The sequence below is a fragment of the Anguilla rostrata genome, chromosome 7 (genome assembly GCF_018555375.3).
Source record: "Anguilla rostrata isolate EN2019 chromosome 7, ASM1855537v3, whole genome shotgun sequence".
Lineage (NCBI taxonomy): Eukaryota > Metazoa > Chordata > Actinopteri > Anguilliformes > Anguillidae > Anguilla > Anguilla rostrata.
Window position 1 is genome coordinate 14,386,967 of NC_057939.1, and position 24,814 is coordinate 14,411,780.

At 38.8% G+C, this 24,814-nt stretch overlaps 1 protein-coding gene across 8 annotated transcripts in view; it reads right to left on the bottom strand.

Annotated features, from left to right (window-relative positions):
* The window catches only part of mgat4c (mgat4 family member C), a 138,184-nt gene that overhangs the window by 46,366 nt on the left and 67,004 nt on the right, over positions 1-24,814 (bottom strand). For 4 of the 8 annotated variants that reach the window (XR_010331196.1, XM_064343008.1, XM_064343009.1 and 1 more), the window contains 2 exons: positions 16,744-16,817; positions 7,321-7,405 (listed from right to left, as the gene is read on the bottom strand). Coding sequence is in view for 3 of the 8 variants with exons in the window: in XM_064343008.1 (XP_064199078.1) it covers positions 7,321-7,330 (10 nt within the window). In the remaining 5 variants the exon portion in view is untranslated. Of the gene's footprint in view, positions 1-2,220; positions 4,049-5,765; positions 6,933-7,320; positions 7,406-16,743; positions 16,818-24,814 lie in introns of those variants that run through there. The other 4 variants (XM_064343013.1, XM_064343014.1, XR_010331198.1 and 1 more) reach the window with 3 other exon arrangements.

The window sequence follows — 24,814 nt, forward strand, 5'->3', positions numbered from 1 at the left end:
CTGGAGAGGTGGGAATAACCGACTCTGAAGTTCAATATCTTTTAGGAGACAGGGGGAGGAAGGACATTTTAGCTAGTTCTATCAGTACATTTAAATTTACTCAACTGTATATTGTATTGTTCAGTGGTATGTTTAATCTTGGGGCCCCAGCACAACTCAACCTGTGCTCCCCCTTAAAACACATTTGACTATCCAAACCATCTCAGTTTTCAGGGCTTATTTCGAAATATGGTCACCAAACTGGGCGAACAGTTTTTGGTTGCACACAGTAAATGGATAAAACACATATTCTTGTATATATTCCTAGGTCATGTATAATATATTCCAGATAGATTACACTAACTATATCAATTAAGTCCACATATGTTGATTTTCATTATTACAGAATATGCATCACCAGTTTTGTGAGGTCCTACAACTTACACATCATATCAGATACACTGTCAACTGCCTGTGGAACTGTGAGATAAAGTTGTTAGCAGGAAAGCTGCTGGTGAAGTTTGTAAAATCATTGGCAAGACTTTGAACCTTCCTAGAAGTACTCTTAAGACTGTTGTAACTAAATGGAAAAAATACCCAGACACTTTCAAGATCAGGCTATCCTACAGAGCTGAGCATCTGAACGAGGGGGGGGGGGGGGGTTGGACTGTCAGAGGAGTAAAGTCTTCCAGCTAACCACTGTGCTGCTAGTACTAGCTGAGGTGAGGAAAGGTAACATTTTTACTGCCTCAGGTTCAATGACATGACATGTGGTTGATTAAGCACAAACAAGAAAAATCAAAAACACGTTTTAAACATATAGAACATTGTTCTTCTGTGTGGATAAGGATAATCTATATTGAATCACTATCCATCTCAAGTCCAAAGACTTTTCCAATTTAAGGTAAGTTTTTAGCCTGACCTCATCATGATTGAATTAAGGAACTGGATTCTATTGTGATCAAAGTATCAGGCAGCCAGCCAACTGATTATACATCATACTTGGACAGAAGAACATGGTGATTAGTTGTTTGAAATATGAATCCAATGTCCTTGGCTTCACTCTAAACATGGTGATAGTTGGCTGGTACATTCTCTCACTTCAACACTTCAACACTCGCACAGAAGCAATGCAGTTGCATATGCTGATGTGGGAGCAACAGATGGGGGAGGCAGAGAGAGTAACTTTATTGGTAATTATCCTGAATGTGTTTTTTTTTTTTTTTAACATTCGCAAGTATGCATTCAAAAGGAACAGAACCCTTTAAAACGCTGACTCCTTTTTCCATGATTAAATTGTGATTTACACTGCCATGAAACACATTTGCTTAAATTTGCCACTGGACAACCCAGGACAAACACGAACCGTGTCTGAATGAAATCTGGGCTTTAGTCCACCCTACTCTTCGCCGTCTGCGTGCTGGCATGCTGGAAAAGGAAGCATTAGGCCGCTTTCTTCCTGTAAATCCTGCTGTACAGCTGCTGACGAGGGAAGAATGACAGATTCTTGCGGGGCTTGGCCGCTATAAGCGCGGAAGCAGCTCACATTTCTACAGGAGATCATCTGTTTATTACGATGATCTCCAGAGCGCACCGCGTTCTGCAGGGGCTGTGAGACGCTGTGGCTGTCAAAAAGTACACCCTTAATAACTACCAGTGCGGTCATTTACAACCAGCTAAACACATCTTCTCCATAATGCGTTTTTTGAATGGACAGAGGCTTTGTATTATCAGGTAAAAGGACTGTAAATTGAACTTTTGTTACTATTTTTGTAGTAAATGGACTAACGTTTGATTTGGCCACTTTAGTTCCATTTCCCTTTTTCAATTGATTAAATAAGTGACATGATTGATGTAAGTCTTGATCTAAAATGGAAACAGGCGAAGGCCTTGATGACACTGGCAACTTGTGAGCAAAAAATAAAAACAACACATTCTTCAATTTTTTCAGAGTCTGTATTTCCAAATAATTCAGTAATTTAAATGGCAAACAAATAGATTGGGTTTCATTAAACAATGTTTTTTTTGCACAGTTCATAAAGTGATTTCATGAGTGCCATCAGCATATTTATCAGTAGGTTCTGTTTCCTGGAATTTCGCATCAGAAAATATTTGATGTGGGCCGTGTGTCTAAGAGGTCAACTGCATCTGTTTGAAACATTCCTTTGGTCTCCATCTTGACAGTTTTACAATTTATGGACAATTCATGAATGAGCAAAAAAGCATTAATTGAGTGTTTAAATCGCAGTGTAACGTTTCATATGGGTTTCAGCTGCACCCAAAAGGTTCAGCTTTTCAAGAAGAAATGCATCATTTTGCTTGATTGGCAGGGTGGCGAGGGCAAGGGATGAAGCAGCAGCCTCTACTCTGTCAGATGAAGCTAAAGATCAGGTGGAGGGAACTGTGTGCATAAATAGCATAGTAAACTAGCACCTGTATCAATTGGCAGATACAGCAACTGTACATTACTGGAATATTGGAGGGAGTCACCGGCCATCTGGTTACCCAGGGAAGTCTGTGTCTGAAGTGGTCTTCCTTTATTAATGAGAGTAGCTTGTGAAAACATCATTAATAAGTCACCAGTAGAACCAGCTTCACACTGCAGTCCAGACAACAGAAACCCTGCCCATCTTGGGATATAGACTGAAGACTCATCTCTTCAGATTCCACCCCCTTTAAATATAATTTCTTTTTTCTTTTTTTATGTGTAAAGATCTGCATAAAGGTTACAGTTTGTTAGGGTAACATCACACTTATTGATTATAAATGGCCTGAAGTTCTTCAGCACTGTCTGCCAAGATAAGATTGTAATGTGATGTTATATAATATCAAAGTGTTATATCATTTGTGGTTTTTATTTATCTCCTGATAAAAAAGACCATGCACCTAGAAAAACATGAATCCAAAACTTAAAAAAAATGCTCCAAAATATATTTTTGGTAAATAAAGTAAATCTGTATTCCAAACTGTTTTGCAAGACAGTGTGAGGGCTGTCAGGAGACAAGTTTCCCAGCACGGGCTCGGCATTTTAAACCCAGCTCTCCAGCTTTCTGACTCACAATCCAAAACAATCTCCGCTTCCTGCTGTCCCCTGAAATTAACATCTGTTTGTGTTCATTTTTCATGCCTCATTCCATCTAGGTTTTATTCCACCTGCAACTTGTGCAACTCCCAATTTCTGACATTGATGGTTACATTTGTGATCATTTTTAATATTGCAATGAATACTAATTCTTGGCTTTTACATTTTAGTCTGATGTCCCTGGTAAATGACAGAGAAACTGAACCATAATGGATAGTTAATTCTACATATATCATCTACTCATTAGTGGTAACAAACAAGATATTGTTTTGTATTTATGCTGTTTAACTTTTCTTAAATTGCATATTTTGTGTGAGAAATGCACCAAAATGCACAGATGTATAATTCCAGTTATTATATATACTGGAAATTCAGCTCAATGGATTTAACAGCTGTCTCAACCATTGCTCAACTAAGCATGTTCTAATTTCCTCAAAACTGGTTTAGATGTGTAGCCAAGAGTTGATTTCCCTCTCTCATAGACATGTATGAAGATAAAAAGCATTCCTAGATCCAGTAGGAGACAATTCAGCAGTTCCTTCCACCCTGTTTACTTCTTTGTCTAGTAAGAAATTCTAATATGCATTAAAATTCTCTATATTAAGCACAGCATGTCAATCAGAATATCTGTTCTATTATCGATGAGAAATATCGCAGAAATAGAGGTATGACAAAAAGCAGGAAGAGAAATCTATAGCTGAATATCTATAATTTAGCACATACTGTAACTGGCACTGTAAGTTCTGTATCCAAAATGTTGTTTTGGGAATATAAGGCACAAAACTTTTTTTCCATTTTCCCCTTTCATTACATCACACACACATACGGAATCACATATTTGGTTAGGTTTGGAAATTGTGTGCAAATATTAATTAATCAAGTGGAAATAAATCATGTTCAATATCATTACTCATCATTTATTAGGTATTGTTGTACAGCAACAGTAAGCCTTCTTTGAATTCTTCAGCACCCTTTGCACTGTTGCTCCTGAAATTTGCAAAAAGAAAACTGAAGATGCGATGCTTGTTTCCCTGTCACACACTGTAGATACTACAGTTCTTTCACAATGAGGTTTTGCATCGTAATGAGTATTTTTCAACATTTCCATCATTAAAATGCTATTGTTGCAGCTCTTGAAAAATTTTTAATTGTCATTTTTCTTTTTTCTTTTTATTTTTTACAGAATATTGTATTCAAATTATTCTCTATTTTATTCCCTCTGTTTTGTTTCTGTTTTACTTGCATTTTTGATGATGCCAAATGAGTACTACATAAGACCACATGGAATTATCAGTAGCAACTGAAAAGTTTCCTGAGTCTGTCTATCTCCCTGCTAAGGGCCCTGTGAATTTCACTGATGGAACTGAAGTGTCCCTTTGGTGTAGTTTACTCAGGCTTTGAAGAGTCCTATTAGCCAGCTCTCATATAATACTGAAAAAATGATGGAGAGAATTGAAATATTGATCATAAACATGATAAATATCAGAGATATTGGTCAGTATGGTGCACACATTCAAAATTCCTACCCAGATAAAAGCAGGTTTTGCAGGTTTGGCTGTTGTCGTGCAAAGACGGGAATTTTGAGTGCAAATATGGGAGACTTTTACACATTCTGGCAAAATGAGAACAGAGTACGAATACGCCCTTTGGATGTCTGTAAAACTGACCTGCATGATTATCATAAAATATTGAGGTTATATTTGTAAAACCTGACCTCCAACAATAATTGCCCAAGTGTATGTGTGAACTCTGGCCTCAGCTCAGGCATTTACATATTCCAGAGGTGATAAAAGCATGATCCAGTACGTGCAATAATTTTATGGCTCCACAGAGGTTCAGGGAAAATGCATTGCTCAGGTCAATTTATCAAAGCAATAAGCCAGAGTGCTGAGCACTAAACACAAAGAGTTAGACTGTAACATGTACTCTGCCTATCAGCCCACCTCATTCCCTGACAAATTCTCTGAGTCTAGATGATGTAGAAAAGAGTGTCGTGTATGTATGGCATGTGGAGAAGCTGGGATCCAAATTTTGGGAGATCTGTGATGTAGAACATTGTCCTCAAACAAACAATTAAATTCAACTTCCTAGTTTGATTCATATCAGACTTGGAACATTACTTGAACAGAAGAGATATTGCACTGTTCACATTTTCCAATGACTGGATAAATGAATAAAATCTTCTATGCACTATACATGAGCATCTAATCCACAGTTACTAATACCATAAGGCCCTCATAAACCAAATGCTTACAGTTTTTCTATTGCTTCTGCACTTCTTTTAATCACCGCCTGCACAAGACTTTTCTCGGGATATAGCCTACACGATTGGCATACTTCAGTATAAGTAGTTTAATGAAACATGCAGAAATTAAGCACTGTGGATGTTCGTGAGTGACCGTGGGATTATATTTGGAAAGAGATGTTACTGTTGAATATCAAATGTAAATTCTTGGTGCTTTAAAACCACATAAAAAAGGATCCATGAGGTTTGTTTGTTTGTTGTGAGCTGCAGCAAATATCTATAAAACTCACATATCATCAAAACTATCTGGATGGACAGATACTACTCAAGGTAATTGGAAACAGATCTTATTTTAATTTTTGACTGAATTGCCCCATTAATATTAATAGTGCATATTTCTAGAAGAAATAAAATTATATGTTTTGCTGGAATAATCATTTCAAATGAAATGTGGTTCAAACTGAAAGGAATTTAAAGGACTGGAAGAGACATAAACTAATGCCATTATTTTGCAAGACTGATATTTGTGAATTGTTTTATATGTATAGAAAGGTTTTACAATTGCCAAAAGTTTCATAAAATGTAACATAAGAAACAGTAATAACCACAAACTGAAAAGAGAGTGAACTCTGTTTTACAAGACAGAACAGAAAGTACAGTCAGTGATATAATCAGAATCCCATCCTATTCCATCAAACAAGTTAAAAACCTCCTATGAAAAAACCTTCATCTCATCATCTGGACACAATTCGAAGCTCTTGCAATTCCGATATCAATCCGGCCATAAAATGCTTTTGTTTTTGTTTCTGAGACACTGAAAAGAGCCCCCAAACCGAACAGATAAAATATAAAGGGAAATTAAATCTTTCACCTACGCCATGCCACCCAAAAAGACTGTTGTTGGCATCATGCTGAAACCTCTAGGGACATAACTTCCACAAGACTTCTTTTAAGATCAAGAGTGACACTTGGCTCAGGGGATAAACACAGAATACAAAAAATGAAAACATAGGGTTTGAACATAAGTCTGATCATAAGCCTGACCCAAATTTCTGTGAACTATGAAGCATGATAGAAACCATGTCAGAGTCTGTGCAGGAATGTGCTGCATGTAAATGAATGACAAATCAGACAATATCACACTGAAAGAGACAATGGCCTGAATTAAATCAAAATTTGTGCTTAAAGCCCTCCTGTGGTCAAAATCATGATTGATCAGATGTTGTTCTTCTGTTTCTTTTTTCATTTTTTATTTGAAAATACTTGGCCTCAAAGTCAGGCAGGATTTGAGAGGTGGGCACTGGTTTTGTGACATCACAAATCTTTTTGATTTTTATAACTCAATCATTGCAAGGTGTGCCCATGGTATTCTCCTCTCATTTTAGTGATATGGCAGATATAATAGTAGTGAGCAAGCTAATGCATCACCAGTATTGATAAAATTGCTTTCCTGTTGGCTATTTTGCAGATTATGAAGTGTATCATGTTTAGCTTACGTGTGTCTTGTGAGCCCATATGGCCCGGGCATCATGTGGATCATTAATAGCATCCAATCCAATCCATTAAGCATCCAATCATTAAAACAGTCATTGGAAAATACAAGCAGTGCATCTCCTCCATCTTCACCTGAATTAGTGGGATCAGACGGCAGGAGTTTTAACAGCAGATAAATCGCTTTTATAAATGCGATACTTCTGAATCCATTATGAGCTGATTATTGATTTTGTTAATCATGATAAGGATGTGATTAAGCATGTTTGCAAGACTGAAATCTACTCCGTAAAGTGCTGAATACATGGTACCTGTACCTGATGACAAGTAGCCTTCAGAAACCTAGGCCTATATCTCATTTTATTTTAAGTGTCTAAATCAAAGCATTTAGGCATTTATATTATTAAATAATATGAAATATTTCACTAGCAAGGTGAAAAAAGCAACTCAGAGTGCTTTTAAAAAAAAATTAGAAACACATAATGTAGTGAATATAAACATATAAAGCAAAGTACAGTATTACCTTTCTGCATAATTCACAGGTCTTCACAAGCAGTCTGTTTATGATGTACGTTAGCACTGAGTGAACATGTGTCCAACTGTTACACCTGGAAAAAGAGTATGGACATCAGAGGAGGACATTCCATTCACAGAATGTGGCTGCATGGGCCCATTGGGCCATTCAAGCAACCACTAAAGCCATTTGAGGACATCTCGGTCAAACTGACATGGCGTTTTGGGAACAGTCCTTCTAACAGCTACAGCCCTTTGTTTTTAACATTGAGAAGTGGATTTCAGCAAGATTTATTTTTCAAATTCTTCATTTTGTTAAATCTCCAGTGATCAAAGAGAAATCATGAAATAAAAAGTAGAATGAGAAACCATATTTTTCCTGGAAATTGTTCCACTATCCCTTTTCATGGTCATCCTTTTTATGATCGCAAGCTCATTAAAAGTCATAAGACATTTCATTCGTTTCATTTCAGCGCTGTCATTGGCAATAAACTTTGATTTAGTTTGACATTCTTACAGCACACTTATTACACTTGTACTTTTTTATTTGACCACAGATAATAAATCATCATAATAACTTCACCTCATGCTTACATGTAGCCATTCAAATGGAACAGTCACAATAAACTAACGCAAAAACCGTTACCTTGAGGTGACAGGGAAAAGGTCAAATTCCTTCATATTTGTACATTCATACGTAAAGGTACTGATGTTCTGAGCGATGTGTATTGCTTCCTCACAAAAAGAAGCCCAGAGAAAGGGCAGAGATGCCTCTTTGAAATTAACATCATTCCTTTAATTTACATTTCAAAATCCTCCGTAAGATGCGCGCTGACAGCTTTGTGTGGCCTTTTTTTCCGAAAGCCAAGGATTGTGTGGGAACACTTTCTCCTGACTGGATCATCACGGGGGCATGACTAATCCAAAGGTTGAGGGAGAGCAACAATTTATTATTCAGAGACGTACTGCAGGCCACAGGAAACACTGCACTTCGTTTTTCTTGTCAAAACCTTTCACGCTTAGTGGCACGCTCGCAGTTAGGGGTAAGACAGTGGCTGGCATTTTCTCTCCCCTGATGTGTGTAGAGTGCTGATTGTTATGGAGGCTTTTGGCAGATTTAATCTTCTCCGTGTTGGTCCATGGCACAGACCTCCCCAAAGGTGAACAGATGCCATGCGGACCTCCTCCTGTGAGGAGGATGAGACTGTGACCACACAAGGACCTAATGCAGTCCTCAATTACGATTCATGAGAACACAAGAATGGAAGGATTTTTGATGAAAACAACAAGTGATTCTTTGAGCCCACCTACACCAGATTCATCACTGAGTCTGCTGTCACCCGGGGTTCTTATAGTGTGAGTCTGAGCAAGGGTAGAGGAGCATGGGAGGTTTATGGAGGGGGGCGTTGAGGTAAGGGGGGTCATAAGGAGAGATGGAAAAATAAGCATAAAATATTCTATTTCATCAGGTAAAGGGACGACAAGAGACACTGAAATAAAACCAATTTCTTTGGAATATAGAAGCTGACTACAATAAAAGCTTTAAAATGATACAGCAGCAACCGCACACATTTTCATCTCAGTCCTAGCCACCTTATCCTGTCTTTGCCATCACATCTACGGTGTCCATATTTATGTTAAAGCCCATTAGGCTTCGCCTGCTGGGAGCCACTTGCCATTTAACCACCAAACACATTGGACAAGGTAATAATGAAATGGCAGTAGATCATCATCACGTGCATGAATGCACCAGAAGTCTATGCAAACCTGAGTTGATTACAGTCTAAATTTTGCACAATGCAAAATCATACTACGGTGGTTTTGCAAAGAAACACACTAATATGAGTTTAGCTGTTTATGATATGATTGCACTACACAATTGGTGTTCAGCATCCGCTGATTTGGAGCAAATCTGCTGCTAGTCCTGAAAGTTAGGCAGGATTCATAAAGCCACCACATGTAACTTGGATTAACAATGGGATGCAATCAGGATTAAATTCCTTATTATTTGAGAATGAAATAGAATTCTGATTGTATGGCTTGATTTCCAGTATGTATCTTTAAATTGTGAACAGCTTAACCGGCTCACGCCCGTTTAAATGATTCTGCTCTGATAAAGTATGAAATTGGACTACATTAATGCAGAATGTAGATGTTGGTTCCGTTTTAAAATTCCAGTATAATGGAGTTGATGAGAAAGTACTCAAAGCCGTCATCCCCTTCACTTCCATATACCTCTATGAGTCTAGACTATGATCAGTTTAAAAGTAAAGATTTCACCAGTCTTTACCAGCTGCCACTGAAGCTATCGTATTGTGAAATGGTGGCTTAGAATGCCACAGCAAACTGTACAGGATTTCTGAGCTGTATATACAAATAGAAAATTCTAATGATGGAGTATGAGGGTCACTGTAACCAAAATTTCATTGAGTGCAGTTTAGCTTCTACACTCAGGAAAGGAATGTAGCATAGTTTTTTTCCAAACACCAGCTTTATTTGCTTCATAATTGGGGGTATTTTATAGCATTAAGAGCAGGACAGCTGTGTTATCACAGCCACACTTCAATTATGTGCAGATGTTGAAATAAAAGACAAGGCTGGAGAATGATTAAGGGGAAATAATGGGTCTAACATAGGGCACAGCAGTAAATATGACTGGGTAGAGCGGTAAAGTGCTCTTAAACACAAGAGGCCTATGAATCATGGCTCATCGTGAGGGTCGGAACATGATGTAAATCCTCCTGTTACAAGAGAACGTGCTGACTGAGAGGATTGTGACTGATGTGCTGCCATTGTGAGCGTTTTGCATACCGAATAGCCAGCCCAGCAAGTTATCACTCGGCCTGCATTTTTCTGTAAAAGAAGAAGTGGACATTACCGGTCATGAAGCAAGAGGTTATGTTTTCCAACAAAGACCTTAATATGTCATATCTAAATCAAAGAAGTGACAAAACATGTAACCTGCCATGGTACATACTGTATACAGTGCAGTCTGTAGGTACAGTATTTGGACAGTGACATATTCTTTGTTGTTTTGGTGCTGTAGTCCAGCACATTGAATTTGAAATGAAACAATTCAATTACAGCCCTTTTTTCACATTTAATAACAGAATTCAATAACATTCTTAATTTTGTAGTTATCAGTGGGACAAAAATTCTCATTCTGCTTTAGACACAATAAACTCCTGAGTCTAAATAGATGGGTCTTGCAAGTTGTGCATACTGTAGACCAGGATGGAACAGCCTTAGTCTAATATGTGATGCCTGCTCATAAATAAGAGTACTTATTAACCCTAGGGAAAAAAAATCCTTCTTAAAAATGAGAGATGATTAGCAAAGAGCACTCCAACTTCAGAGAGACATTAATATTCTATGCGGTGTTTCAGGTATTTGCTACAAGATTCACAAGAGATTTAAACTTGCATCCAATTAATTTTTTTGAAATGAAATATGGTACATTGGTGATACTATCCGACCAACCATTTACATAGTTAAGTAAATAAATAATCATAATAGAAATAAATCTGTAGTTGTATAATAGTTATACTGTATATAGGTCTGTACCATTATGAAGCAGATTTCTTAAAATTGTATTTTTAAATTTATTTTAAATAAAAAATGTGAGCTCAATTCTCATTTACTGAGACAAATTGGGAATGCAAATGACTGAGAATGCAAGGAAAAGCAGAACCAATCAGGGAGTAACATCTACAGATAAAGGACAAGTTTTCTTGGAATTCTACATCCTTACGCATATAAACAGAAACTCCAGTGCTGCCATTTTGACTAATTATAAAACAAATACGCAGAAAGTCTAAGGGAAATTAATCAAGTGTTTATCCGTGTGCCTATTTTGTTGAAATTGAAAATAAGTGAGATGCAATGGTGGACTGAAACGAGCCTCTAGGTACCTAGAACTAGACAGTAGATAACTGATCACTGAAGATTTTTCACAGAAGATGCTTCTTTATGATCCCATGGAGCCAGGACCTCAGTTTCAGATCTCTTAAAAAGGACAACAGCTCCTACAGTAGAGTGCCTCATTCAATGTGCTGAGCCCTTGGTTAGTATTTTGTTCAGAGGGAAGTCTGCCATCATCGGGCTGATGAACACGTATTTCAATAGATACTCGGAAATTTCCATATCTCCCATCTACATACTGCCAAACCTAACTATGCTCAGCTTCAGCAATTTGACATAAGTTTATCCTTTGATGAAGAGACCCTAGGAATGGTTTGATGAGTATGAAAATAATGTGACTCATATTATATGGCCTTTGCAGTCACCAGATCACAACCCAATTAAAAACCCATGGGAGATTTTGGACAGATGTGTTTGACAGTATTCTCCACCACCATCATGAAAACACCAAATGAGGGAATATCTTTTAGAAACATGGTGTTCCATTCCTCCAGTAGGATTCCAGAGGCTTGTAGAATCTATGCCAAGGCACATTGAAGCGGTTTGTGGTGGTCCAACACCTTACTTAGACACTTTATGTTGGATTTTTCCTTTAATTTGTCACCTGTCTGTATGTATGTATGTACAGTACAAAAAATATGGAATGTATGTGAGCATCCATATACTGCATATATATGTGTATACAGTAAGCTATAAACTAGGACATGCTATGGATATACAGTACACACCACTTACACAGTAAAAGTCTAATGACCAGCAGGGTGAAGAGCTGGAATCACCGAGGACTAAAAAATATTCCGGCAGAACATTATTTATATTCCATTCTCCAGGGTTAGTTAGATTTTTGCAGGGTATCCATTTCTGCAGCTGGATATTTACTCAAGCAATTTAGATAAACATGCTCAAGGGTCCAATTCAAGGGCAGCACCTGGGAATCGAACATGAAACCTTCTTGTTCCTTTACCACTAAGTTATCACCAGAACATAAATATCTGTCTCATTACATGCAAAAACATTCATGTCTTTCATTAAAAGGCACCGCGATTCCTTTGCAGCCCTTTGGCAGAGAGATAGAGCAGCATCTTTTCAGAGAGCACGGCCTAAGAAATGTAGGCCACCGCATTCAGAAATTAGGACACAGAGATTGCCCCTCTGAGGCATCCATAACCCTGGCAGTGAAGTGACCCGAAAAAGGCCACTGCAGTACTGATTGAGGAGCACTGCATTCATTGCGGGAAATCACTTCGGGGTACAGTGCAGCGGTGAGTAAAACAGAAGATTGCCAAACCACGGTGTCAGTGACAAACACAGCAGAGTGAGCCCCAGTGAAACAGGGGACGTGGGGGACACACACAGAGTCAGCGTTAAACACAGAAAAGTCTTTTTGTAAGCCACCAGCACACATTCAGCACTTCTGTGCTTATAATTCACAGTGGGAGATTATTACTGCCGTACGTATTTGCTTTTCCATATTTGCACCTATATTTCACCTTAACCAGTTCAGTGCCCATCATTAGAAGGTTTCAGGGTCCATTCGCGCTGTGCTGGTATACCTTTAAGATAAGTGCATTAACCACCTGAAAAGGAACTGCTGCTCTGAAACATTCAGAAACATTCATAACCTATACAGCAGCCGAACTTTGATAGAGATTTGCTGACGCACATTAAGGCAGACCCTGTTCATTATTATCACCTATCATTCACAGTGAAATAATGTAGCACCACCTCATCATAAAATGCACACTGCAAGAAAGCTGAATGACATGAGAACCATAAACCTTTGTGTTTTACCAGGATAATAGAGGTCCCACCCAATTAGCTCTTTTGTAATTAAATAACACTACACTGCTCTCCATTCACTCAGGCATCATAAAGCGATTAAAGATTTAATTAGCTTAAGACCTTGCCTCTGGGAGTCCCAAAAATCCATATTGATATTTCAGGAGAAAGCAGCAATCCTGTATGCAGGCGTCCTCTTGAGAAACTGCTATGGCCCTGAAGAATGGAGTACCAACCAACGATGCATACATTTCATTCTTTCATTAAACCTATGTTTGTCTTCTCCCAGGAATATCTTTTCCACATGAGGCATGGAATATTAAAGCAAATAAATAAAGCATTAAGTATTTCATGAATCAATTCTGCCTCACTGCATCAATTCAGTCTCACTGAACTGTGTGAGAATTGAAATCACCTTGGCATGATTGGCTTAGTGCAGGTTTTTTTTTTTTTTTCAGTTTGGTGGGCCAAGCTATAATCTAAGCATTGACCCATGAGCCAATACTAAACTTCATATTCTCATAACTTCTTAAGATGTTTAATATTTCTATTTATAACCCTTTATGTGGGCAAAACCAAAGGCTTTGTGCCCAAAGTTTGATCTTTGGGGCATAGTTTAGGTATCCCTGGCCTTGCCTCAGGGCATTTATATGACTTCATACTGTAATTACCTTTTAAGCTTTCGTACATTATTTAATTAGGACGTGATCCAATGTTGATTTAAGTAAGTGGGAATAAAGCCCCTTTATATGACATGTAATGATGTAACCATTCACAGGAACATTTGTGGCCTCTGGCTTCCTGACCACAGGACTGACCCTCCACTGAGTCAGTTCACCATCACCATGTTCACAACCTTTTCTGGTCAACCAAGGCATAATTAAATGCCTGTCCCCTTCCTCTTGTGACCCTGCAATAAACTCTCTGCTCGATCATTAGCAACCAGCTTAAGGCAGAAATACCCCTTTTAAAAGGAAATGGGGAGCCAGATTTAACGGATTTGAACCTTAAAGTAGTAATAAATGGTTTACCTATCCATGTTTTATTTTACTGCTCCAATGCCACAAGCCAATCAAATGTTTGTGTGCCAAAAATAATCCACCAACTAGGTTCCAGTAAACGCATGTGAGATTCTGTCGCATCAGTGACTTTGTGAGCATAAAAACTCACCAAAACTAAACAGCTTTGCTCTGAGGGTTAAGACACGTGTCCTCCCGACCAGATGCACAAAGGAAATTGACGGACTTCGCTGCGCGCCCCAACAAGCATCTCGTCTGACCGAGACGGATACACTGTATAACACCAATATAACCTCCTCTGATTTATATTCAGTTTTTCCTATATATTCCAACACCCTTAGTGTAAATCCTTGGCATGATTGGCTTAGTGCAGGTTTTTTTTTTTTTTCAGTTTGGTGGGCCAAGCTATAATCTAAGCATTGACCCATGAGCCAATACTAAACTTCATATTCTCATAACTTCTTAAGATGTTTAATATTTCTATTTATAACCCTTTATGTGGGCAAAACCAAAGGCTTTGTGCCCAAAGTTTGATCTTTGGGGCATAGTTTAGGTATCCCTGGCCTTGCCTCAGGGCATTTATATGACTTCATACTGTAATTACCTTTTAAGCTTTCGTACATTATTTAATTAGGACGTGATCCAATGTTGATTTAAGTAAGTGGGAATAAAGCCCCTTTATATGACATGTAATGATGTAACCATTCACAGGAACATTTGTGGCCTCTGGCTTCCTGACCACAGGACTGACCCTCCACTGAGTCAGTTCACCATCACCATGTTCACAACCTTTTCTGGTCAACCAAGGCATAATTAAATGCCTGTCCCCTTCCTCTTGTGACCCTGCAATAAACTCTCTGCTCGATCATTAGCAACCAGCTTAAGGCAGAAATACCCCTTTTAAAAGGAAATGGGGAGCCAGATTTAACGGATTTGAACCTTAAAGTAGTAATAAATGGTTTACCTATCCATGTTTTATTTTACTGCTCCAATGCCACAAGCCAATCAAATGTTTGTGTGCCAAAAATAATCCACCAACTAGGTTCCAGTAAACGCATGTGAGATTCTGTCGCATCAGTGACTTTGTGAGCATAAAAACTCACCAAAACTAAACAGCTTTGCTCTGAGGGTTAAGACACGTGTCCTCCCGACCAGATGCACAAAGGAAATTGACGGACTTCGCTGCGCGCCCCAACCTGACCGAGACGGATACACTGTATAACACCAATATAACCTCCTCTGATTTATATTCAGTTTTTCCTATATATTCCAACACCCTTAGTGAATTTCATTTTCTAGTGCTACAGCACAATGTCTAGATTCAGATATATTTTAATAACTACTGTTCCCAAATCTTTGTGGCTCATACTCTAATTCTGTTTCACGCATTCAACATTAATTGTTCCAAATGCATAACATTTAGCTATTGTGGACTCTTAATGATCTGTTGGGGAGAATCATTAACCACAAAGAATCTTATACGATCCTTCAGATCCTTCGGTCTGTGCTTGTGAACTGCCCTCTTCAATTCCAACAACAAATTTTTGATCAGGTTTAAGTCAGGAAACTGATATGGCAACATCAATTTTGTGGCCAGTTAACCTTATTGTGGTTGGTTTTGAGGTGTGCTTGGAATCCATATTTCCCTCCAGGTAAGACGTTCACCAAACCAGCTGCTTGTGTGGGAGGTCAACCAGCCAAATTTTGGTCTTATTTGGCCATAACCCCAATTCCAATCAAAGTTCCAAATGTTGTTGATTGCCTTTCATAGAGGTTTTTCTGGCAACCTGATGATAAATTTAGTCTCTAAGATGCAACCAAGTATTGTAGATCTTCAACTGTGGCTCTTGAAATTTTTTCCACTTCTAAACCATCTGCCTATCTGTGTGTGGGGGGCATGATGATTTTCAACAAGGCAGATATACCTCTGTTCCAGTGGGTTTACCCTTGACCTAAGTCAAGTGATGTTATTTTTTGGTTTCTTCTGAGGCAATTTGCAGACAATCCTATCCAGAACAGCTCACACAGTTTGCGTTCTTTTACATACAATCCATTTATAAAGCTGAATATTTTTCTGAAGCAATTCAGGTTAACCTACTACATGACAGGCATTCTGAATATTTTATCATACATAACCATTTTCACATTTTCAAATACTTAATATTCAACAAATAATTTCTGAACAGAACTGACTGTTTATCATTTTGAATTTCCAAATATCCAACTGGAGTGTCAGGTTAGGTGGAGCTATGATCTCTTGAGACTGATTTTACTCAATACCTGTGGACAGTAAAGCATTTTGATTGATTTACTTTTGAGTAATTTGCATAATGTAATATTAATAATTCTTCTCGCATCTAACACATAACTATTGGTTGTATAAATGTTGGTGAGAGGTCACAGCTGTACAAATACATTGCTCAAACATTGCTCCAGCTAAACGTCAGCCACAGTTTTGTTATTTTCATTTTATGTGAGTAATGCAATCATGAGTTCGGCAGATAAGATCAAAGCCCTGCTTTCCCTCCATCTCAGTTAATAAAAAGAAAACAGCACTTACAATTGGAGACCAGAAAATGCCCTGATTTGTTTTTGGACTTGCACAAGATAAACCATGCACAGCTTAACAAGAAACTGTCTATAAAATGCATATAAAGAAGACTACAGAGGGAAAATCAATATGCACATAAAACATTTACAGTAGAAGCACTTACTTATATTGTTTATCCTATGGACTGTAACTGGTGAGTTCCCTCAGAGTTCAGGTCTATGTCCTGCATTCTCCAGCCTAAAAAAATAAGAAAAACATAAATGTAAGTAGACAAAACAAGAAACCACCAAGTTTTTACACCTCATTTTATGACAAACAAAAGACAATGAGTCAAGTGCTGCTCTTTTAATGCACAGAGAATGGCAGGAAAACAGCGGTCAGTGAAGTATGGTGTGCCATTGAATCAGTCATGGATACAGTGTAGGCCCCGCTGAAGAAGTGCTATTGATTTCCCTCAGAACTGCCACTTCATCATTCTGTGAGACAAGCTGTATCGATTTTTTCTCCTCTTTCGTTTGTTTGTAATTTTGTTACCTCAAAGCTGGCCGCTAAGATAAATCCCACTGCGCATCAGTCCACTGTGAGACGAAGAATTATCAGATCAAAGAAAAAGTTCGGGCAGCTGTATGTGAGGGGAAGGGGGGTGTTTATGCAGGCTTCTCATTGCCAGCTTTCACATTAGAGGCAATCCAACTGAATGCAGAAATATATTTTTTTAAATAAAAACATTATAAAACGTTTCAGCTTCGGTTCTGTGAATTAAAGCACTTATGTTTACTACTGTCAAAGTTATACCAAAAACATACTTCTGATAAAAAGGGAGAATTTCAGTTAAACAGAAGTTAAATTTCAATTTAGTAACTGGCCATATGAGGTTGGAACCTGAGTATCCTCCTCTCAGAAAGCGTAATATAATCTCCAAATGGCCAACTGGCGTACATCTTTCTCACTTCCACTGCCTTGCCTCATAAACTAGCATGTGGAAATAGACATCTGTCACAGCAAATATGCACTCAGCTGAAATGCTCCCTTTTATAACCAGTTTAATGAGCTAAAGAATGATATGTGGGCCTATCACCGTCACAAAATTCTCAATAATTTCGGGAAAGCACAAACAAGCACATGCTTTAGTGACACCATCCCGGGTTGCCTAACTTGCCAAACAATAAATGCAAAAATTAAATGTAGTCAGCTCTATAAAAAACACAGTAAAAACGTAAAGGTTAAAATTACTGTAATATGTATTAACCCATAGCTCATCAAAAAGTGACCACTCCCACAAGAAAATGAAACATTGAGTTCTGGCAAGCAGTATTATGCTTGCTCAGATCACGTTACCACTTTTCCGGGTAAAACTGAGTTTAGAAAACCCTGTCTTCATGACTCTTACATTCAATAGACACACAGCTATTAATGACGACTGGTCACCTGTCGGCATCTATTAAGTCACTGGGAGAACTAATGAAATGGTAACCTGAAGAACTGTTGCTGACTTAACTCACCCTATCACTGGTAAAATAAGATAAGTTGTGTCAGGCACAGGGCCAGGCCTGTGCTCATAGCAAATGCAATTCTGTTTTGTTTGCAATTCTGCGTCCTCGGTGTCCCTAAGACAGACTCAGCTGTTGCACTAGCCCCTGTATTTGCATTCTGAGAGCTAACATTCGAAAGCTGTAGGTATGTGAGGACACCTCAAAAGGAATACACACACGCACGCATGCACGCACACACACACATATGCACACACACACATTGTAGGGGCAGACTCAACAATTAATACAAACTCTTAAGGGTCGTTACTGTTTCATACTGTTTCATTAACATTAACATTTGTTTTAATTAATCATTTTTCTCTAAAGCATGTAACAGTCCACATTAAAGAAGCAAACAGCTGTACAGCTGAGTGTTTTCAGATCTGAATGCTAACCCCATGACTTTGGAGTATGTAGTCTCAGAGGTTTTCTCTTCATAAAAAGGACGTGACACCCGAAAACTGAATGTACGCCTCCAGGAGGAAAGCAGAGATAAGCTCTGTGTTTAAATCTAAGATCTCAATCAACGTGCTCTGTACAGGCAGAAGAGAGAAGAGTTTAAATCTACCTCACAACCACTGTTTATCTCTGGTTATTCATCATCTCAACATGAGTCATCTTCCATCAAATGAGTGAGCGTGTAATCACTGCACTCATCATCATCCTCCATCGTCCGTCTGAAATGACTTTCCATGGCAAATGACGGCCAGAGGATGAGCAATCCTTCCCACGTCAATCTGTTAAATCACCCATCCCTGAATTTGGCTGTGCCAGGCTCCACAGACGCACAGGGGAATGGTGGATTACTGCTGTAACTATATAACCACATAACTACCATTAAATCTGACAATTTTTAAAGAAATGCATTCTACTTGTTTCCTGTCAACCTACTTGCTTATGACCCACTCTGAGACAATGCAAGCTCTTTCACATTTTGCATTCAATGCCAAGCCTATTACCTTCAAATGCGATGCTTTGGGGTGAAATGAGGTAAGAGGGGATTGACTTCATGTGGGATAAATGCTATTTTTTTTTACTACCCTAGAGATTGTCTCTGTACCAAGTCACAAAATTCCTATCGTATATGTTGAGATAAAGAATTAGCTCACTAAAGGCAGACTGACTGTTCTGTCGAAATATAAGATTGCAGGAACCCAAATGGTTCAGCATGTAAAAGCATTTGCCACAAGCAAAGGCTGAGCCCTACAATATGGACATATCAGAGTCCGGGCTATTCCATTGGCCAGCTGTAACTATGAGGCAACAGCAGCAGGAAACAATTGTTCTTGTCCTGCAGTAGAACCATTGGGTACATACTGCATAATCACCCTATTGGGATGGCAGGTATGCCATCCCGCCAAGTTACGCCTTGGCGGGGGCATGCCCCCATACCTATACAGCACCGAGAGTTTGGCACTTTTCAGGGTTCCCCACAGAAATAACCACAACAGCCACAGACACTCAGCCCTTAAAAACATTAAATTCTGTACATTCTGACCCCATTTCAACAGACAGAATTCGTAAACAACTTCACATGTCCACACAATAAAGCCCCAAACTAAGGGGATTTTGCGTTTTCTCCTTCTTCTTCTTCTTCTTCTTCTCTTTCTTCTTCTTCTTCTTCTCATTCTTATTTTTCCTGCCGCCTATCCCACTAACAACATGTCTCCCCATTGGACATTTCACTAACACCAGCCAAATCTGCCCTACACGACCCAATCAAAAACGCGCATACACACGCAAAATACCCATACATTTTTATTCTGAAACATTTCCCGTTCAAACAGCTAGTCCGCCTGTGGCCTAGTGGGTAAGGTTACAGTCTTGGGAACATGGGATCGTAGGTTCAAGCCCAGCTTAGAACACGTTTCTTTAACCTGCTTCAACCCTCACTAATAATTGTCTCTTAGCCTACTTATCAATTATTGCTTTTGCACCATATTTACCCGCCGTTCACCGTTCAGTTATTAACCGGCTACAATATTGCTAAGCCACATGGATTCAACGGGAGCTCTTCTGTGCTTACTGGCCTGTGTTCTTTAAAACCACCGGCAGGTTTGCTAATGATATTTCACGCATTGCATAGCTATGGCATTAGCTAACGAAGTCACGGCAAATGTATTCCTTTCATTAAAAAGTTACACCAGTTCACCACTGTGCCATTTCTATTAACTATATTTCTTCACTTGGCTACCGTACTAAACTTTCATATCAGCAAACGCCACGTTTCTATTTCTACATTCATGTTACCTCGCTCTGTTCTCTATCTAGCCACATACGCTACGAACAATTACTACTTATGTACATTCTGCAACTCCGCAATTTGAACAGCTAATCCATCCGTGGCCTAGTGGGTAAGGTTACAGGCTTGGGAACACTGGGTCGCATGTTCAAACCCAGCTTGAAACACGTTTCTTTAACCTGCTTCGATCCTCACTAATAATTGTCTACTACTTCTTAATTATTGCTTTTGCACCATTTCTACCCGCCGTTGACCGTTCAGTTATTAACCGGCTACAATATTGCTAAGATATATGCATTATGACTTATCGTCTGTACGTTCAGTTATTGACCGGCTACAATATTGCTAAGCCATATGGATTCAACGGAAGCTCTTCTGTGCTTACTGGCTTGTGTTCTTCTTTAAAACCACCGGCAGGTTCGCTAATGATATTTCACGCATTGCATAGCTATGGCATTAGCTAACGAAGTCACACACTGGTAAACCTCACTCACTCACGGCCACCCATATGCATTTCATGACGCAAATGTATTCCTTTTATTTAAAAGTTACACCAGTTCACCACTGTGCCATTTCTACTAACTATATTTCTTCACTTGGCTACCGTACAAAACCTTAATATCAGCAAACGCCACGTTTCTACATTCCTGTTACCTCGCCCTGTTCTCTATCTACCCCCATACGCTACAAACAATTAGTACTTATGTACATTCCGCAACTCCGCAGGTTGAACAGCTAATCCGTCTGTGGCCTAGTGGGTAAGGTTACAGGCTTGGGAACACTGGGTCGCATGTTAAAGCCCAGCTTGGAACCCGTTTCTTTAACTTGCTTCGACCCTCACTAATAATTGTCTACTACTTCTTAATTATTGCTTTTGCACCATATCTACCCGCCGTTCACCGTTCAGTTATTAACCGGCTACAATATTGCTAAAATATATGCATTATGACTTACCGTCTGTACGTTCAGTTATTGACCGGCTACAATATTGCTAAGCCATATGGATTCAACGGAAGCTCTTCTGTGCTTACTGGCTTGTGTTCTTCTTTAAAACTACCGGCAGGTTCGCTAATGATATTTCACGCATTGCATAGCTATGGCATTAGCTAACGAAGTCACAGACTGGTAAACCTCACTCACTCACGGCCACCCATATGCATTTCATGACGCAAATGTATTCCTTTTATTTAAAAGTTACACCGGTTCACCACTGTGCCATTTCTACTAACTATATTTCTTCACTTGGCTACCGTACAAAACCTTAATATCAGCAAACGCCACGTTTCTACATTCATGTTACCTCGCCCTGTTCTCTATCTAGCCACATAGGCTACACACAATTACTACGTATGTACGTTCTGCAACTCCGCATTAAAACATTACATTTAAAATCATGATTCACTCATAAGTATAACTACTAGCACTGAACATGAGAAAAACACATTCGTGCAATAGATTACATTACAGGTAAATAATGTGTGCAGTGTTATTTGACCCTCCACTTCAACAACCAATGTTCAATACCGACTGTTATGTAAACCATTTGATAAGGAATATAAGCTCGCTCATGGTCACTCCATTTACTTCGCACTATACTCCGTGATCATGTCAACCTTCACCTACATGCCCATTCTGCTAAAAACATATTGTTTCAACTACGGAATTTCGTAATTTCATTTTAATTTCTCTCACACTGTTGTTATTCTCTCATATGCAAAGCCTGCTCGGACATATGCGTCTGCTCCTATTCTCCACTATCATGTTTTCCGGTTCTAGTTTAGCAAAACGGCGAAGAGGATTCCTACCTGCAGATTAGCCTATCAAAATGCCTTATAAACCTTACAAACACTAAAAGTGCATCTCCACGAAATAACAGACAATGGAGCAGGACAGAAGGATAAACCTTACAAACACTAATAGTGCATCTCCACGAAATAACAGACAACGGAGCAGGACAGAAGGCTACACAAGTTGCGACCTAGGGAGTTATAATTCTACGGGCGTGTTGATTATTTTGTCAGTCAAGGCTCGTTGGATGGACGTCAAATCCGTGAGTACATACCATATTCCATCTGCGTTTCTGATGCGTTTACGCTTACGCCATTGCATCCTTTCTCACAGCCACTGTTTTACATATATAGCAAACCGAAACTGCTGAACGGTACACGCTCATCAGACTGTACAGATTCACACAACGATAGCCATAATCCACAACCGTTTCTTGCAGGGTCGCATTTCTCACTCTCATAATAAAACGCTTTGCAAAAAGAACTGATATCTCATTAAAAAACACGTTTTCAACGTACAAAAATGCCAAGTTACTAAAAAGTATTCATATCAAAATGACGCCAAGTTACGATACTACAAACAATATAGGCTATCTTGCCTCACCGAAATGACATAAGATGTATCTCAAAGCAATGCTACCCAATATTTCCTCAGTTCTTTCAAGTCACTTGGCCCTGTGTTTTCTAATCTTACCATTTCACAATGTCATGCAAACTTTCTGTCAGATCAAAGAGACAAATATTTCGAATTGCCTCATGGAACACATTGAACATTGTACATTGAAATTAATGTATAAATTAATTAATGTACAGAACTGCTGCTGAGCAACGACAGGAAGCACATTTCTCCAGAAAACATGTTTATACTTGCTTCTGAACTGAATTTGAGTACATGTGCAAGTTATTGTATATTTGCTACGTACAATAAATACTGCATGTAAAACACATATTGTACATACATACATAGAGAACTTCTTTATCCGCATGGGGACATTTCCCTGGCAGCATCTTACATTCACATTCACGAACACACTTGTACCAAGAAACATACTATCATTCACGCAACAGAAAGCCTGGGCAGCGAAATACATAGGCCTACATACCAATACAAATTGGACATACACACACCTATTCAATCAATCTTGACTGTGAGAGAGCCATCCACACATATATTTGGCCTGTTCATGTAGTGCATGCTTATACACAGGGCCAAGTGACTTGAAAGAACTGAGGAAATATTGGGTAGCATTGCTTTGAGATACATCTTATGTCATTTCGGTGAGGCAAGATAGCCTATATTGTTTGTAGTATCGTAACTTGGCGTCATTTTGATATGAATACTTTTTAGTAACTTGGCATTTTTGTACGTTGAAAACGTGTTTTTTAATGAGATACCTACTTACCAAGAACTTAGAGGTTGCCCGTTGGAAAGAAAGAAAATAGTCACCAGCTCACAAAGGAGACTCTCAAAGAAGAGTTCACTCTTCATTTGCAGGCATAGTTATGTAAGGGCAGAGGACAATTGATGATGATAATAATACTGGTACTGCAAGCTCACATTACAGTCCAAAAACAATTCAGCAGTAACCTCTCACCAGAAACAATTTTCACTTGTTTTCTGTCAGCTCAATTTTTCCATAAGAACTTCCACAAATAGTGAGGAATTAAGAAAACCTTCACCCTCAGCATTTCTTAGACGGAAGGCCTACCGTCTAAGGCAGCATATTTAAAAGAAGAGCCAGATGATTTGGACAGTGGCTTTAAAGCACACCTCCCTAGATACTTTATGATACGCATGGGTTCATTGCACACAGAAAAATATAGCTGTAGGGTAAATGAACATTAGATATCATGAATACAGCCGTGTTTTCTATGACAGGGGTGCTTCCTGGAATGTTTCTCTGTACAGAGTCAATGTGTATTAAAGAACTCATTAAAATTGTTTCACATTTTATTACAGATATCATCCAAAAGAACTGTGGTACAGAGGACTATGGGAAATCAATGTGGATTAGCTCAGGCAGCTGTCCAGAGCACAGCTATAGCACCCCTCCTTCCATTCCCAGGTTTTCAAAATAGCATTTTATAGTATAATAACTTGACTCATCAGATACACCTCAGAAACACGTCGGCAAGCTGGCCCTGCTTCTCTTCTTTTGCTTTTGTGTATTTCCTCTCCTCGGATTTCCCGCCACCTGAATAATGTAACTCAAATCTTCTCATTATCTGCTGGTGTCTTTATCAGCACATGCTGGGACCGTCTTCTCTTTTGATAACACCATTTTTTATCAGCATGGCAAGAAACCCCAACCGGAACAACATCCATCATAGTGCCAACGCCGTTAACACTTGAGGGACCACACACAGGCAGCAACATATCCTTAAAAAAAAAAAAAAAAGCATTCTGAGCGGCATTTTAAAAATAAAAAGCACGCTTAAAAAAAGCAATTCTCAGACGGAAAAATGTTACACGGTCAAAAGAGCTCTTTCATTATTCAGGCGACCTGTCAGTTGCATGCATGTCTAATACAGCGTAACCTCCACGCTCTGCCAAAGAGCTGAGCTTGGAAGCAACACCTTGAGAGAAAGCCCAGGGTCAAGAAAAATGCATACACTAGAAACTCATATAAATATAATATAACTACATATGAAATAGGCAATAAAATCAACTCC